Source organism: Colias philodice, chromosome 21 (genome assembly GCF_061535455.1).
Source record: "Colias philodice isolate Cphi_HAF_F1 chromosome 21, ilColPhil1 Martin Lab GWU primary, whole genome shotgun sequence".
NCBI classification, from domain to species: domain Eukaryota; kingdom Metazoa; phylum Arthropoda; class Insecta; order Lepidoptera; family Pieridae; genus Colias; species Colias philodice.
In genome coordinates this window covers 2,960,517-2,978,218 of record NC_143106.1, presented here as the reverse complement: position 1 = coordinate 2,978,218, position 17,702 = coordinate 2,960,517, and the positions used below count along the sequence as shown (strand labels likewise).

Here is a 17,702-nt window from a genome sequence, read left to right as displayed (position 1 = left end):
GTGCAGTTTATCAAGAGATATAATATTTTGTATTACATTGAAAATTTGAAATACTGAATTATGTCCTAAAAAGAGTATACTAAATCTATTTCATACTACTAACTACTAACTATATCAAATAAAATTTATTTTTCTTAGAGAAAGAGAGAAAGTAGAAAAATTTATTTAGGACAAATAAAATAGGCAACAAAAAGAAGAAAATGCATGCAATGAAAATTTACAAAAATGAAACAATGTAGGTAATATCCTCCTAAACGCGCTTGTATAATGCTACCAATATAAAACCCTCCATCATTTTTGTATTTTGTCCATTAAAAAATAATTATTATTTTATACAGTAGTAATTAGACCCATCCTAATTACTGGCAAACGAACGGAACAATTTGGCTGAAACCTACATAGCATACATAATGAAGGTGCAAAACCCTCTATTGTACAATTATACTGTACAAATGTTGACTCTCTTTCCCTAATGAAGACAGTATTTACTTGGTCTTGATCTTGCTTATTAGGACATATTATACACTAGCTGTCCCGGCGAACTTTGTACCGCCCTGTCAATGAATGTTGTGTTACCTTTTAGCTGAACTAATTTAGGCTTTGATGAACGTAATACAATGATACAAAATAAATATTTATATGGATTGATATGTAATAGTATTTTAATTTATTACTTCAAACACGTCTCAGAGAAAAATAATTGAATTTTAATAAGCTGTGCAGCATGGATTAACTCTTTTCATTCTTTAACTGTTATCGACCACGCCATCGTTTCGTTTCACTTTAGTTGTGATAATAATTCTACCATTATCATTGGGCGATCGACGCTGATACAGTGGGTAACCATCGCTGCTTGTGATGGTCTCACTGTGATTCCTTTTGGAACACTCGCTGTCAACCATGCATGGTGATTGGCGGTTGATGGTGCCACACGGTCCATCAATCATATTCGTGATTACAACATAATGTCGGACTGGATCGATTGAATACATCCATCATTGAATAATCCGAAAGATGTGTTGCTTTAATGTAACTCATTGCTTGAAAACACGTGTGGTAATGTCGAGCCGATCACTTGATAATTGTCCGGGACGCAGCAGTAGAATAATTTCCATCCATTTTGGATTTCATGTAAATGTAATGAATAGATCCAGGCCGACCATAATGACGAACATATGTCATTGCATCTTGCGCATATTCATGCGTATGACTTGGGCTACCTGTGTATGTCACCGGTAAAATAGCACTTAAGCACCTAAATAGCCCAATATTTTCTGCATCTTCTTCTCTGTGCTAATTGCATCGCGTAAATGGATGTAATCTTCAAAACGCAATTTAGCTTGGTTCAATCGAATGAGCCAGGGCCTCCGTTTCAATTTTAACGTTATAATATTATTTCAACGCAATATTGTTGAAGCAGTCGACGAAATCGCGACAAATAGTTGTCAGAATTTTTACATTTTTAGAGACTTTTTTTTAAATAATTAATCGAACTATCCTTCTTGGTTAGTTTCCTCACCGAAAATACCTTATCAACTTCTGAAAGCACGCGTAAACACAAATATTTGAGGAATTTTTATGTATCTGCTTTAATTGCACTTTTCAATAATTGATTTAAAAAAAATACAGACAATAGTTTATTCACCCTTTTTACTTTTTAATTATTTTACACAAAATACATTTTTGAACGCATGAATGTCAAACAATATTTTGACCGTATTCAACCGTATTTGACTGGATTGACAACTAATGATTGACATGTACGAAAATCAAAATTATTTTTATATAGTGGCCCGCCCCGGCTTCGGCCGTGGTACATATTTCGCAATAAAAGGTAGCCTATGTCCTTTCTCGGGTATCAAAATATCTCCATACCAAATTTCATGCAAATTGGTTCAGTAGTTTAGGCGTGATTGAGTAACAGACAGACAGACAGACAGAGTTACTTTCGCATTTATAATATTAGTATGGATTCTTTATGTATTTGTATGTCTTTATTGTGACGTAATTCCTTTACTTCAAGGTAATTCGTGGTTCTTACTTCTTAGATGTGTAATGAGAATATTATATTTTGTAAGTGGGTATGTTTTAATTGATAAGTACGGTCGCGAACACATAAAACGATTGTAGTACGAATAATTTAGTCGTTATAATTTTGTACTTTTAAATTATGAGGCATAATAATTATTAATTTGTAAGTATTTTATATTATTATATTAAATACTTAGTAATAAAAGTAAGTGTTAGGTACACTTACTTTTAGTCTTTTCGTCCCTATAGTCTAGGGACTATAGTAATACAATGAAATATTTTACACTGCCAACTTATTTTATTAATTTATTTTATAAATTAATAGCAGTAAATTTTGTATGTAACCTTTCTAAGTAATGAATTTATACAGCTGTAATATAAGAAGGATTAGAAAGGCCGAAGGGAAACCCAAAGGCCCTACTATATCATACTTAACCCTGTTAATGGATGGTTCTTACATCTTAGCGAGCAATAAAGTGATTGTGAAATTTAATATATTAAGTTGGTTTTATTCGCTCTATATAATTTATCACGGCCAAATATTTTTTGCAGTTTCGGACAGAAGTACATTAGGATCTTCCTCTTTCTTCCGTTCTTACTGTTAATTAGAACACATTAGCCTAAAGTAGAAATAAAATGAGGAAAAAATTAACATTGCCCAGCAAACAGAAATTCTTGAAAATGGCTCAAGATGTAAAATACTTATTTTTGAAAGTTAAACTCCGTTGTGTAGTTTATTATCCCTATCGACGAGTCTTTTGTTTTGAAAAATGTGTTCTGTCTCTACCATACCGAGAATATACCTTACCGCATACCTTAAAAATAAAAACAGGTTCGCTAATGCATTATTAAGCTGTAACACTCCATCAAATACCTAAATATGGGTTTATTTATTCTTCTTCTTTGTCGATTCACTCTTGGCAGAGTGGTCATGGTCACGTTGAGACGTCCACATCGGTGGTAGAGGCGGACACAGCTTTCCGCACGATCTCCCGCCATCTCTTCCTGTTACTAGACTGTCTGGCGCAGTCTGATACGCGAATTCCTACAGCAGATTTCACTTGGTCGGTTTATTTACTAACCGACTTCAAAAAAAGGAGGAGATTATGTCATCCTTAGTTTTAATTTAAATCTTCTATAAATACACAAACAGCCAATACCACCAACCACAACGTCATTTCACTCGTAATTAGTTCAAAGGTAAATGAGGGTATATTTGCAAAACCTTTACCTATTTGGGAGAACAATTATATTAAACAAATGTTGGCTGAGGACGCTAATGAAGCTCGGTTTCTGGGTGACTATTCAATTTAGACTTGTCAAGCTATTTCGGACAGATTGGTTTGGCCATATTGTAGGTACTAATTACTGTTTGACTTGCATTAAAATGTACTAATGAGATGATAATATGTCATGTAATTCATAAATACAAGTACTTATGTTAAAAATATTATTAAGTATTGTTAACAATAATTTTGTACTCGTTTTGTAATTTAAACAATATATATTTGAATAGGCATGACGAAAGATTTTGAAATTCTCTTCCATAATGTGTGTATACGTTTACTATACAAGAAAAACCCTATATTTCGGTAATATACTTAAATTTAACGAAGATTAAAGCCAGTTTTCAAAAAATATTTAATATCTGTGCCAAAACAGCTCGCAGGTGTCATGGCGTAGGCGTGACGTCAAACTTTGGTAAATACGTAATTATTTGTACGCATTGCGAAGAAAATTAAAAAAGTCTTTATTTAATATGTGTTATAGAAACGAATTACAAAGTTTATAAGTGGTGTGCAGTATTGCAGTGTGAATCCACATAAAAATAATGCTCAAAAATGTGTTAGTAATTATTTCAAGCGAAAAAATAATAAGAAATTATTGTATAAAGTTGGCGCGGAGAATCCCGAACCATGTATTCGTGAATTCGCAATCATATTTCTGTTCTGAGTCGATAAAGCATACGTGAAACAATAGAAAATAAATAAAAATGCGTATTCTCAACATATTCATAACAACAAAATACATCTGACGTGAGTTGTTTACTTATGCGTGACGTCACGCGTGTTTTAGTCAAAATGGCGAACTTCAGAATTTCAATGTTTTATTTTATTGATAATCTCATTAATCTTAATGTTTTTAAGATTTCTAAGTCGCTATATTTAATTTATTTATTATACATTTTCCCTTAAAAACACTAATACGATCATTTATGGATACTGTCGTCATGCCTATTGTTTTTAAACTGAACTGAACTACGGGTGCATTGATTTTATTCAATAATAAACGCTTTCGATGTTAAGTAGAAATCTCCAGATTTCTACTTGATTACACACTTCTAATAATTGTCGTTCTATAAACGTTATTAAAATAATATTTTCAAACAAAGATCAATGCTCATAATCACTAAATACGGTCCATAACTTTTCCCAAAAATAAGTTAAAAATTAATTAAAATATTTATTTTGCTTTCAGAACTAGACTTGGATTACTTAGAGCGCGGTGGAGGCGGCACTTTGGCTGTGAGCGGCGCGCCCAGCGTCGAGCCGAGTCCTGACAGCTTAGACCTCGTGAAAGTCGTGCTACTTGGCGCACCGGCTGTGGGCAAAACTAGTATTATACAGGTAATTATATGAAAAGCAAGTAATGTGGGTCGTAGGTATTCTAGTATTGTACAGGTAATTTTGTAACAATCCAAAAGCAAATAATTCTTTGGATCTCGTGAAGGTCGTGCTACTTGGTTGACCAGCTGTGGGAAAAACTAATAGGTATTATACAGGTAAAGACGTGACAAGCAATTAAAAGTTGCAAGTATCATACAGGTAATGAGGTGGTTACAACGCGATACCAACCTTTCGAAAGTAAGGAATTGCTTGGACGTTGGTTGGGCTACTTAGCGCACCAGATGTGGGCAAAACTAGTATGATACAGTAAAGATGCGACAAGCAATTAGTACAAACTATTATCATACGTAGGTAACGAAGTGATAACACGCGATACTAATAATCCAGAAGTAAGGCATTGAAATAGTCACTGAAATAAATGGTAATCTAATTTATAAGCTCTCAATATTGATACAGTAAAACGTGTACACTACGTTTAAATAAATCTTGTTTCATTAGCCAAAATGTCATGCTTAAAGGTCACTAAGGTCTTATCTAATTAATAATTGAATTCGTAAGCTGAATAATCTTTATGAGCCATGTCAGATATGGGATAACGATTTGTATTTCAGTATTATTGGTTATGATAGCAATGCAATAATTCATAATATGTAAATGGCTGAATCTCATCACAGAGATAATAATATAAAAATTTGCATAATACCTAATATCAAACTACGAGATATTTTATAAACTGAATTCAATAGCATAGTAATTTATGTTACACATGAAAAAATTTCCAGGAAAAATAAATACGTGAAATGTATTATTATTTCGCTCAATATATCAAAATGTTTTTCCCAAGAAATATTTGCTCGTTCGAAATATATTTCCGAACCCTTTATATGTACATTAACAAGGGAACAAACAAGGAAAATTATCTCGCCACGAAAATATATCCCTTTCGTTTACCTTTGTTTGGCTCAATAAACCTTTATATCCATAATTTACCCTTATTTTATGAGCATTTTAGGAGTGTTAGATTCTACCCAGGGTCGATTATTTTATCGATGTACCCGTGTGACACTCCGAAATTGTGTATTATTTTATCGTATGAACAATGTGTGAAATTACATAATTTTATATATCACCCATATTTCAATGCGAACATATTATATACTGTATTAAATTAATACATAGAAGTACGATATTCTCAAATGGAAAGCATAAAATGTCAATTTTAATAACAACGACAAATAAATAAATTATATCCACGTGCCAAAATCCACAAACAATTCATTTCACAACTTTTGGCAACTATAGCCAAATTCATGAACAATACAATCGGTCCTCTCATAAACCTTTTAGTTATTAATGGAATAATATAATAATATCTGTTATATCTGTAATATAAATTGCGTGGTTACGATGACCCAGAATAGACGTGAGTCACGTGAGGGTTGCAGGGACAGGCCTTAATTAAGCTTCCTTATTGTTAATGATTGAAGGACATCATCCCTTGACCTGTCCGTTTTCAGGTCAGCAAAAACAAAATATATAACTTAATATTTCCTTTTATTTGTATTTGTATAGGCGCAATGTGTAAAGAATGTCGGTGTATTTTGAGATTTAAAATTAAATTAAACACAAAATAAGAAAAAAAAATACATGAATCAGAAAAAAATAAAACGCATACATAATAGAAAATTTACGAGCGTTTTGCGAGCCATATTGTAGGTATGAATTTATTTTCTTCTAGACGTAAGTAGTTATACGGGCATACAGTAAATAATTATAGGACTATAAAGTGTAACCGTTTCAAGTTACTCATATGTGATGTGCCATAATTAAAACGAAGGCTGTCTTAGAGCTTTGCACGTTAATTTAGCATCTCCTGCATAAAGGCGGATCCACACAGAGCGAGCAGCCCAACTAAGCAATGGCTGCACGAAGAATCTCGGTCTATGTGGACGTGGATTGACAGCCAAAATTGTGTGTGATACCATATTCCTGACCGATCTGCTTCGCGCAGAAATTGCATCGCGGGGCCGTTCATTCTATGTGTACCCCCCGCCTCGTACTGATACCTCTTGTTATAGCTCAGTCAGCTTGTGACCAATACCGCAATGTTCGAAATACTAGCTGAATAATAACCCTTTGAATCCATTGTTAAGTTTTCAATTATAAATTTCCTGTTACGAAATTACTTTGAAAACATAAAATTTATTAATTAATGTGACGCTGGTTAAATGCGGTAAATACTTGTAGTTCATTTTCGGGAATCGGTTTTTCAATTAAAAGCACTTTGTCAACTTATCTCAATGTGGAAAATATTATTCACAATGCATAAAATTACTCTGTACCATAATTACTATCCAGTAACGACAAATATTGAATATATAAACATTTATGTTTTACTAATTGACTCATTTAGCAATCCTTAAACGGATAATACCTAATCAGACTCACTCTTACTCTTAGTTATTAATTAAATAAGATCTGACCTAACATGACCTTTAACATTAAGTTCCACCTGAGTCTTGCTTTTATTATTCACTAGCTTTTCGCAAAAACTTAACAAATTATATACTAAAACCTGCCTCTTGAATCACTCTACCTATCTATTCAAAAAAACCGCTTCAAAATCTGTTGCGTAGTTTTAAAGATTCAAGCATACTGACAGCGAAAGCAACTTTGTTTTAGACTATGTAGTGATAAATTACTTATAATATTGTATTCAGTATATGTTAGTAAAATGTCTACAGTCGGTCGATTAAATGAATATGTGCATAAACCTCTAGTTAAACCGGCGAGGTTCACTATAATACCACTAAATGGATATCAGGTAATAACCATTCAGTGGTATTAACCAGAACCGAAACGGTTTGGGCAATTAAGACGTACAGAAACGATATAGGTATTGAACTCGGTGTATGTTACATGTGGTAGTGATGGTGGAAATGGTTTATTTTAAAGGAATTGAAAGTATAGGAAACTAAAACTATTGAAATGATTGGACTGAAACTTAGTATACTGATACATGAATGTCTGTAGTAGAGATAAGCTCCTTCATATATACCTACGCGTGGACATCAGACAAAAGTTCACATAGTCACTACATAGTATAAAACAAAGTCGCATTCTCTGTCCCTATTTCCCTATGTCCCTATGTCCCTATGTCCCTTTGTACGCTTAAATCTTTAAAACTACGCAACGGATTTTGATGCGGTTTTTTTTAATAGATAGAGTGATTCAAGAGGAAGGTTTATATGTATAATAACATCCATTAAATAGTGGAGAAGTACTGTTATTTTTGAGGTTTCTAATGTTATGTCGTAAATAATTACATTTTTTCCGCTTACATTGCAAACGCAGGCTGAACCCTACGAGTTTTATCAAAATAATGTACTAAGTATTGTACACATTGAAAAGGTCTACATAAAAGTCCGCGATGGCATATGTCTATCTCTTATGGATAACCCACAATAACTTTTTTTTGTCATTTACTTTTTACGACAAATAATGGCTAATTTTCGAAGCGATTTTAACCAATACAGCATTAATCCTTAACCAATTAAATACCTTGAATACATTGTTCATTTAATATAGATCTATATGGCACTTTACACCGTATGATTTAAGAGAATATTTTCGAAGATATTACAGATTTAAAAATTGCGGGACGTACTGTTTGTCGCGGTACCGGCCGGCTGGGCCGCTGTTTTTATATACAACGTTAAAAGTTTTTCTGTAGTGTATTTAGTATCAGCTATGCACCCGTGCGCAGCCGGGGCGGGTCGCTAGTATTTAATATTAAAGAATGATAAGTTGATTTAAATTTTACGATAACAGTTTTTTGGTTAAACTTATTAGCTTTACTAAAAGTGTAATTTCGTGTAAGTGGCGCTTAAAATTAATTGCAAGTCATTAATTTCTATCATAATATTTAGCTTCATATACCTAGGTAAAGTTTAATACGCGAGATATTATTCATAGAACCATAATGATAATAATTGGAATATACGTTTCATATAACGCGAGTGCCAACGTCGTTATAATCTCGCAATGGGCTTTTACGAAACATTATTACTGTACGTGCTCGAGATATTTGCTGATGATATCCAGCCACGATAAAGCTATGCAGCGTCCATAAACTTTGGTTATGAGATCCAATAATTACAATTGGTTAAGCTCATAAGAATTGTTTCAGGATTCACGTAATATCTTAAATTGGAACGTATGTAATGTGGATTTTTTATTTGAAAAGATAATATTTACTTTATTTAGTTGCCAGGAATACTGAGTACCTTATAAATCATCTAAGATAATATAAACATAAAATATTTGCATGTGCTCAGTCATGTTTATACCCGACTCATCTCTTACATGAACCGTAAAACGTTTTTCATTTAGTTAAGTCGTTCATCCTTGCTCCCATTTCATCCAATTCTTTCTTATAGTTCCTAAAAACCTTTTCTTATTGCAGCAATTCGTCTGGAGCGATTTTTCCGAAGAATATATTCCGACGGACAGAAAACACACATTCTATCCATCGGTGATCATCAACGAGCATCTGTACGAGGTTAAAATAACTGATGTGCCAGTGATCCCTTACTTTCCGATAAACTCCTACTACGAATGGGCGCATTACCGCTTTTATGGGCTCCGGAACGCGACCGCTTACATTCTAGTGTTCGACCTATCTAATGTGGAGACGTTCCAATATATCAGGACGTTGAGAGACCAAATGGTCGAGAGTCGAGACATGAGAAATGTGCCCGTTCTAGTTGTTGGTAACAAGCAGGATTTGCTATGCAGCACTACGCCGTCTGCTGCCAGCGGTTTACAGCAGCTGGCGATGGCGGAGAGTGCGTGTGGGGATTCTCGTGAAAAACGGAGGAATATTGTGAATCTTGTGCGCAAGCATTGGAAGTGTGGTTATGTGGAGTGTTCCGCGAAGTACAATTGGCGAGTGATAGCCGTGTTCAAAGAACTCATGGAGATGATAGATGCGTTGGAGTGTAGTGGGGGGGTGCGTAGTGCTGAGCCCCCTCCCGACTCCTCAGCCGGGGGAGGGACGGCGAATGAAAACCGCTGTGTGGTTGCTTAGCACCTTTCGATGTTGAAACGGTACGTACACAGGACACTTTCGTTCTCATCAAATAATCAGGATAACTGAATAGTATAGTGTACTATTTAGCAATGTTACAAATCATATCATTTGTTCACGTCAATAGCTCAATACAGTTAATGGTATTCAACTTCTGTAAATAAATATTAATAAGTAACTGCATTTTGTTTGAAGGTTTAAGTATAAGTTTTGATCTTATTGTCAATCGATAATACGTAAGCAATAGTTCGATAGTACTAACTACTAGCCTTGTTAATTTTATGAGCACAATTAAAAATCGCATTTCACAGAAGTAATATTTATAAATTAAAATAAGAAAAGGTTAAAGACATTTTAGTCTAAGTATTTATTAAGTTTTATATTTACTCTTCCACAAGTTTTCTTTTACTTGTATAATTATGAATCTTTAGAGCTTTAAAACTTCATTATATTAAAATTTTGCCAATGTTCTGTTTCTGAAAGAAAAGTTGTTATTTAAATTAAAGGAAGTATAATTCTAACACGAACACGCTAATTTCTAAACTTACTGTAGGTTCATAGAACGATTTATTTCGTATAATATTTATTAAAGTGAAACTTTTATTACATCGTCTCAAACTTTTTGGTCTGTGTAGCGCATGTCGCGTGTATCGCGGCTGCCGAGTCTAGGTATACCTACTCGGCAGCCGACCGACACGCGACATGCGCTACACAAAGCAGTGTTCGGAACCGTTCGAACAGTTTCACTTACCGTGGTTTCATAAAACCACACAACATTTTTTTATTTTTTTGCCTAGTTATTGTGGTGTACCTGATCTTCTGTTCCATTTATGCCAAAAATATATAGGTAATTAGTGACTTCAAATCTTTACTGAATATCAAAGACGATTCAGTCATTGTTTGCTATGAAAAATACTCTCAGATTACAGAAAGTCATCTTAAATCGCAGAATAAATAGATTTTAAACCAAGAATAAAACGTTTATATTTATAATTCTACCACAATAAACAGATAGACATTGCATCCCCTTTGAAAACTTCTCAACTCTCAACCAAGAGTTATTTTCTCTTCAAACAGAAATACTTGTTGCATTCTTTTTTAAATAAGTTATTTAAAGAATTCGATTTACTCTGGTATTATAAAGTTTTCAGAAACCGAACATTGGAACAGGGTATTTTACACTTTTCTATACTGATGTTTCCGAATTAGGATAACAAATTAACACCGTCAATGGTGTTTTAGTTAGATTTAAGAATATTTAGGGAATAATGTTAATAGGCTCGCAAATTCATGTTGATGGTGTTATAAGCTAAATTATCAATTATCTTTTAGTTAAAGATTTCTACATGTAATTGTTAAAGAACTTTATTAAGCGAATGCGATGTGCTTGTTTTTAATTGTTGTAAGATGAAAATGATTTCATTGTAAACACAATTAACCACGTTGCAATACTAATTAAAACACAAGTTGTTCTGTAGATGAAATATTTATGTATTACTAGCGGTCCGCCCCGGCTTCGCCCGTGGTACATGTTTACGTTTTCTCTACATAAAAACCATCCTCTTACTTCAAGGAATATAATAAAAAAAGAATTATCGAAATCGGTTCAGCCGTTCTCGAGTTATGCGCTTACCAACACATTTTGCGATTCATTTTTATATATAAAGATTTATGTATTTAACATAAAACTGTCAGTTTGCAGAAACACATAAATATAATATAGATATAAAGACTGGGAAGAAACTGGCCTTCGAAACACAGTTTACAACTAGTTCGAAGGTCAGGGTGAACATAATGCTGTACCTGTTTCTTGAAAAATATTTTTTTTATTATTTATTACATGTTTTTTTTTTTATAAAATGCATAAGTAGTTGTATTTCGTCAGAAAATTGATTAATTATGATTGTTATCATTTATCGCGGTTTTACAAAACAAATATCCAATGTCATTGTTACGTTTGAGCTCAGTTTGATGTAAGTATATGAAGTGCTTGTCAATAACACTCAATAATATATGTTTTGGCACGCGTGAAATCTTATCAGTTTAATCTTGCTACGTTTTTGGCAAATATTTCACTTACAAAGCAATTTAAAAAGGCATGAGGAAAAATAGAAAATAAATAAATATTATAGGACATTATTACACAAATCTACCTAGTCCCACAGTAAGCTCAATTAAGGCTAGCTTTATACATATAAAGCTAGATTTATACGACTGACTGTTATTTGCTTCTGAATAGACGTCAACGATGATTCATATATTACCCACTAGTGGTCCGCCCCGGCTTCGCCCGTGGTAAATATTTAGTATCCTATGTCCTTCTCCTGGCTCTAAACTAAGTCCCTGCCAATTTTCAGCTAAATCGGTTCAACTCAACCGTTCTTGAGTTATAAGTGGAGTAACTAACACGACTTTCTTTTATATATATATATATATTATATATATATATTATATAATTATGTGAAAGATAATAATTATAATTTGTTTATGTTAAAAAAATAAATATTGTTTTCATATAAATAAGTCTATCTGTATGTAGTTTCCTTTAGTATGTAAGTAATGATTGTACTCCGTGTTGTGCTTAAACCCTTGCGCTTCCTTTTGTAGTGGTTCTAATTTTATAGACATTTTGTAATCCCTTTAGATTTAGATGTAAATTAATTATCTATGACATTTCCTTTAGGGCCGATTTTAAAGTGAAACTTTTATTACATCGTCTCAAACTTTTTGGTCTGTGTAGCGCATGTCGCGTGTATCGCGGCTGCCGAGTAGGTATACCTACTCGGCAGCCGCGATACACGCGACATGCGCTACACAAAGCAGTGTTCGGAACCGTTCGAACAGTTTCACTTTTACCGTGGTTTCATAAAACCACACAACATTTTTTTCAATGCTTGGTTAAAACTTATCCGTCCAATAAAGTATTACACGATAATATTAAAATGTCACGTAAACTGTCAAATACGGGCAATTAGAATACGTTTTTAAAATGGTAGTTTTATACATTATTTGACGAATAAGTTTTAACCAAGGATTGAAAAATCAGCCCTTAATTGTATGAATTACGCACAATGTTGGATATTAAATGATGTTCTTGTTGCACAGTTATAACTACTATAATATACTTGTATATATGTAATAAGAAGGAGAGAAATTAGAGTATTCTAAAAGTAAATAGAATTTGTGTACTTTTAGAATACTCTAAAGTCTAAATTATACCTCAATTTGACTCTAATTTCGCCACGAATACAATTAACTCCAAAATAATTGTATTTTATCTGTTTTTATAATTTCTCAAATAAGCATTTACAATGTCACATAGTGAAGCGTGGCTGTAGTTTTATATAAATTGACTGCTGTGTTTCTCTTCCGCTATACCTATGTATAAATTAATAGTTGAATATATTTTAATAGTGTATATAATTATGTCGTTGATTTACTAAAAGCCAAGCTTTTACAACAGTCACGTCTGTTTTTTTCAGCGTTAAGATAATAAAACTGTATCTATATTATGGTGTGATATGAATAAAAATAGCATTTTGAACATCACGCTCACAAGTGATAAGGAGCTATTATGAAATGTGTCAAAGTGTTAATGTTTGATTGTTGTTTATTTAATTTTGTATAGATACGTGTGTAGGTGTTAAGTGTTATACAACTGTTACACGATGCAATAAAAAGTTGTGAATACTTTTATTATGGTGTGTTATTTCGAACATCATTCTTGAAGAAACTGTTAATTCAGGTGACTTCAGAGCCCTATTTTTCCTAATAATAGAATGTCAGTGAAGGTTTTAAATCTACATTCGAACATACATTATAATATAATGCTTTTATAAACTCTTGAAATATATTATCTATAATATAATTCCGTTCTTATTCTGACTACAAAACTACAAAAAGTTGATAGTTATGACTAATGATGATTTAATTTCTGTGGAAGTAGTGTATAAAACCATTTGTACCTAAACCTTTGTATGGTACAATTAGCAAAAAATAGATTCTTTTAATCTTAAAAATCATCTAAGTGGGTCTGTTTTTTAATTTTTCAGTTGAGTTTAATTCATAGAGCATCTTTGAATTTATTTATTTATTTTATTTATTTATTTATTTGATTTGCCAACAGATGTACATCTTATATTTATAATATATTTTGAGTATGTGACATAAATTAGCTTGCATAGCAAGATGTAGATCCAATTACAGGCAAATACAACATGCATTTTTGAGTTGTATCAAATTATAGCTTCTAATCGTAGTATAAATTCTAATCAGAAAACATTATTCTCATCAGTATAATTTTTATGTAAAACGCTTTTATATGCAAACAAACTAAGAAAGTTGATGTCAACTTTTGTGCTATTAAATAATCTATTATGTTCCCGACAAACTCTAGCAATGACGCTGTTGAAGCCTAAATTGGTTCTATATCTTTTGACAAAAAATACATTGGTTTTCCTAGAGTATCTCCTTGGAACAGCTATATTAATTTTTGATAGAAGATTAGGACAAATATACGAATTTGTAACAATTTTATATAACAACATTTGATCTGCCATCCATCTCCGATGTTTAAGACTTTCCATTTTAAAAAAGTTTAATCTGAGGTCGTATGATTTTAAAGATTTAAGTTTTTGCTGATGAAAAGTAAGTAGATAAAGAAACTTTTTCTGTACAGACTCAAGTCTTTTTATGTGACATCGATAAGATGGATTCCAGACTGGTGAGCAATATTCCAAGAGAGATCTTACTAATGAACAATATACAATTTTTATAGGTAGCACACTTTTGAACATTTTGCAATTTCTCCATACAAACCCAAGAAGTTTTAGAGATTTCGTTACTATATTATTAATGTGATGAATAAAACCTAATTTTTTATCAAATGTTACTCCTAAGTCTCTTGGATTGAGGAGAATTGGACTCTTTTGCCAAGTACCTAAGCAAGGGAATTATATTTTTTTGATGTTTACAACCTTTACACAATTTATTATTGCTCTCTACTCGATATTATCTTCTGATAAATAATATAAAGCAGTTCACACACGAAGCACTTCTGTAAAAATGTTTTACATATTAAACATGTCAGTCATACCAAACTTGGTCATAATGCAAAAACTTAAATTATATCGACAACAATAGAAATAAATAAATGTTAGACACTTTTTTACTTAGAATTATTTTAATATCATACAATCTAATATTACCCATTTCAAGCAATCTTCTTACTAAGGAAGCAGAAGAAATGCACAGCTAATAAAATATAAAAGGCGGATGTTCCATCAGGCCTTACAGATAAGTTGGCTTCAGGATTTGGAGCTATGGGTCCCTGGTAATACTTGTCGTACATTTGTTCCCAGAATTGTGCTCTTTCATACAAGAGCCTGTCTTTGTATACAAGAGTTGTATTTAGAGACATGTATGATAAATTATCTGCGGTTGTCGGTCTCCAGGCTGGTAGAGTTGATCCGCTCGGTACTGGTTCCCTGGAATGAAAAGTATCCAGAATAACGAAAATTACAGTCATATTTATATTTGTATTTGGTCTACATAAGATTGTTATCTTATTGCATTCGTATAATGCAAGACAAAAATTAAATTATTCATTATATTCTAATCTGAAGACTATTTTTTTCTTTCAAATAATTCTCAAATATTATGTATTATTTCTTATTAACTTAAATGTAATAGCAGTTATTTTATTTGTGGCACAATCAAAAACTTACCCATATTTTATAAAATTCAACCACAATTCCCGCATCTGCTTCTTCATTTCTTTGTATTCATTAGTTATAGTATTTTCATCAGGCGAATCTAAAACTGCGTTTGCTTGTGAGCAGTGTGTGGCACCACGTTGATTCGTATGAGGTATGTAATTTATATCATCATCAACGAAGGAATACTCGTATAGATATACTCGATTGTTCCCAGCTTGCGCTTGTAACTTAGCAGCTCGTAACATCGGATAACCGAACATACTATCCGTGAAATAATCGATATATCTCATAATATTACTGTTGGCCACAGGTTCATCACCGAAATAAAAATCCCTTACACGTAACGCTTGTTCCTGCTTTTCTTCTTCATTGGCAAATCGTAGATCGTGTGCCAAAAAGTCTGTAAAATTGTCATTCATTCTGAATTTCCAGTGGTCAAAATATCCAACTCTAAAAATTCCTTCCATCTCCGCGAAACCATATAGCATTGGATATTTCGTATAATTTCCACTAGAAAGAATATTGACAGGGCTTTCATCTAAAAATATTTCTTGCCCCATATCTCGTTCAATGCAAGGAGCAAATATTGTAATATGATCAGTTATTTTTCTAACTTCAACTGAAGTTAGAATATTGAACGGAGTGGTGAGGTAAAATTGTTCTAGTGCCTTTATATCATTGAAGTTTCTGAAGTTTAGGTGTCTCGCATACCATTTCGCATTTTCAATGGGGTTTGTTTGAACACTATATGCGCACACATTACCACTACTCTCTGGTATCACTTTGTTGAACAGTCCTTGAGCTAGTTTGGATATCATTAGCAAATCAACGGATGACCCGCCAGCACTACAGCCAGATATAGTCACGTCATCAGGATTTCCTCCAAAGTTTGCGATATTATTTTTGACCCATCGTAGTAGAGCAACCTGATCTTTTATGCCAGCGTTTCCAGGAGCGGCTTCAGTCCCTAGACAGAGAAAGCCGTATGCTCCTAGGCGGTAGTTAAAAGTAACGGCGACTATGTTTCCAGTTTGCACTAAATTTTTCGGTGTCAGGCCGTTCCCATAGCCTGACACATACGCACCTCCATGAACGTATACAAAGACTGGTAAGTTCTGACTTGTAGTATTTGGTGTATAGACACTCGCAACAAGACATTGTTCCCGGATTTCCTTGCCATCTGGTATTCTTGAATCCTGAGGACACTTTATTACCTCTTCAACAGCTTCAAATGGCTCTGTCCATGTTGGTGGAGGTAGAGGTCCCTGAAATATAAATAATCTTATACCTACACAAGGCAAATGTAAAAAACCAAATGCTTATTTTAAAATATTATAATTCAAATAGTTCAAGTAGTACATAATTATTGCACCTGTAAAAAACTAAATGTTCAATGTATGTTCAATTCTTGTTGTTTTGCAAATATGCATTAAAACTTTAAATGACCAGTAACTTAGTTCAAAGGACCAAATAACAAAAAAAAATTGGTTGTCTGTAAAGTCGGTTTACTGACGATAGTTGAACGTGACAACGTCTTAAGTTAAGGCCGATTGTGCTTCTTTTTCGCTCGTTCCGCGCTCTCGCTTGCACTGCAAGCCTTACATGGAACGCCTCAGAGCGAGGTAACGCCGCATGAGTCATGTTTTTTCGTGCGTGCAGCTGGCTCTATCGAATTATAAGACGTTGTCATAGTAAAAAATATTTTTACCTTTAACTTATTTTTTATCATAAAGAGAAAGTAGCGTAGTAATGCTCTATAATCTTACCTTAAATCGATCTAGTCCCGTGGGTGCAGTAGCGTAGGGAATTGACAAAAAACTATACACATTTTCGTTTGGCAATTTATATCCTTTCACTGGTCCCTGATTCGTATTTACTAAACGATAATCTAATGTTTCTGTTCTTACAAATGAAATCAAACAAATAAGTGTTAGTACGTTCCCAAACATGGTCAAAGAATACTGTTTAGTGCAGTTTCCATAACATAATATTTAAGTAAAAAGATAATAATATGCAAACGTTTATTGATAAGATAAAAAGATAACTTATTTTTATAAAATACTTAACAGTGTGACTGGTGTTTATCGTAATACATGATTATTTAAATTCCTCTTCATATACTGTGCTTATTAAGGCGAATAAAGCTTGAATACTCTGACGATAATTAAAATATACTTACTGCAAAATAAATTAATTATAATGAAACTAATAAATTATCAAGTATATCTTACGGTATCA

The 17,702-nt window shown here is 32.9% G+C and overlaps 2 protein-coding genes and 1 long non-coding RNA gene across 3 annotated transcripts in view; 1 reads left to right on the top strand and 2 right to left on the bottom strand.

Annotated features, from left to right (window-relative positions):
- The window catches only part of LOC149478741 (uncharacterized), a 122,546-nt gene that overhangs the window by 44,774 nt on the left and 60,070 nt on the right, over nt 1-17,702 (bottom strand). The window lies entirely within an intron of this gene.
- LOC149478748 (ras-like protein family member 10B) lies at nt 3,292-10,073 on the top strand. The gene is made up of 3 exons (XM_089709059.1): nt 3,292-3,328; nt 4,510-4,658; nt 9,124-10,073. Exons 1-3 carry the CDS (start codon nt 3,292-3,294, stop codon nt 9,745-9,747), a joined length of 810 nt encoding a protein of 269 aa, XP_089565185.1. The 3' UTR covers nt 9,748-10,073.
- LOC149478747 (esterase FE4-like) lies at nt 14,960-17,413 on the bottom strand. The gene is made up of 3 exons (XM_089708530.1): nt 17,231-17,413; nt 15,474-16,729; nt 14,960-15,233 (listed from the first exon to the last, which is right to left on the bottom strand). Exons 1-3 carry the CDS (start codon nt 17,411-17,413, stop codon nt 14,960-14,962), a joined length of 1,713 nt encoding a protein of 570 aa, XP_089564656.1.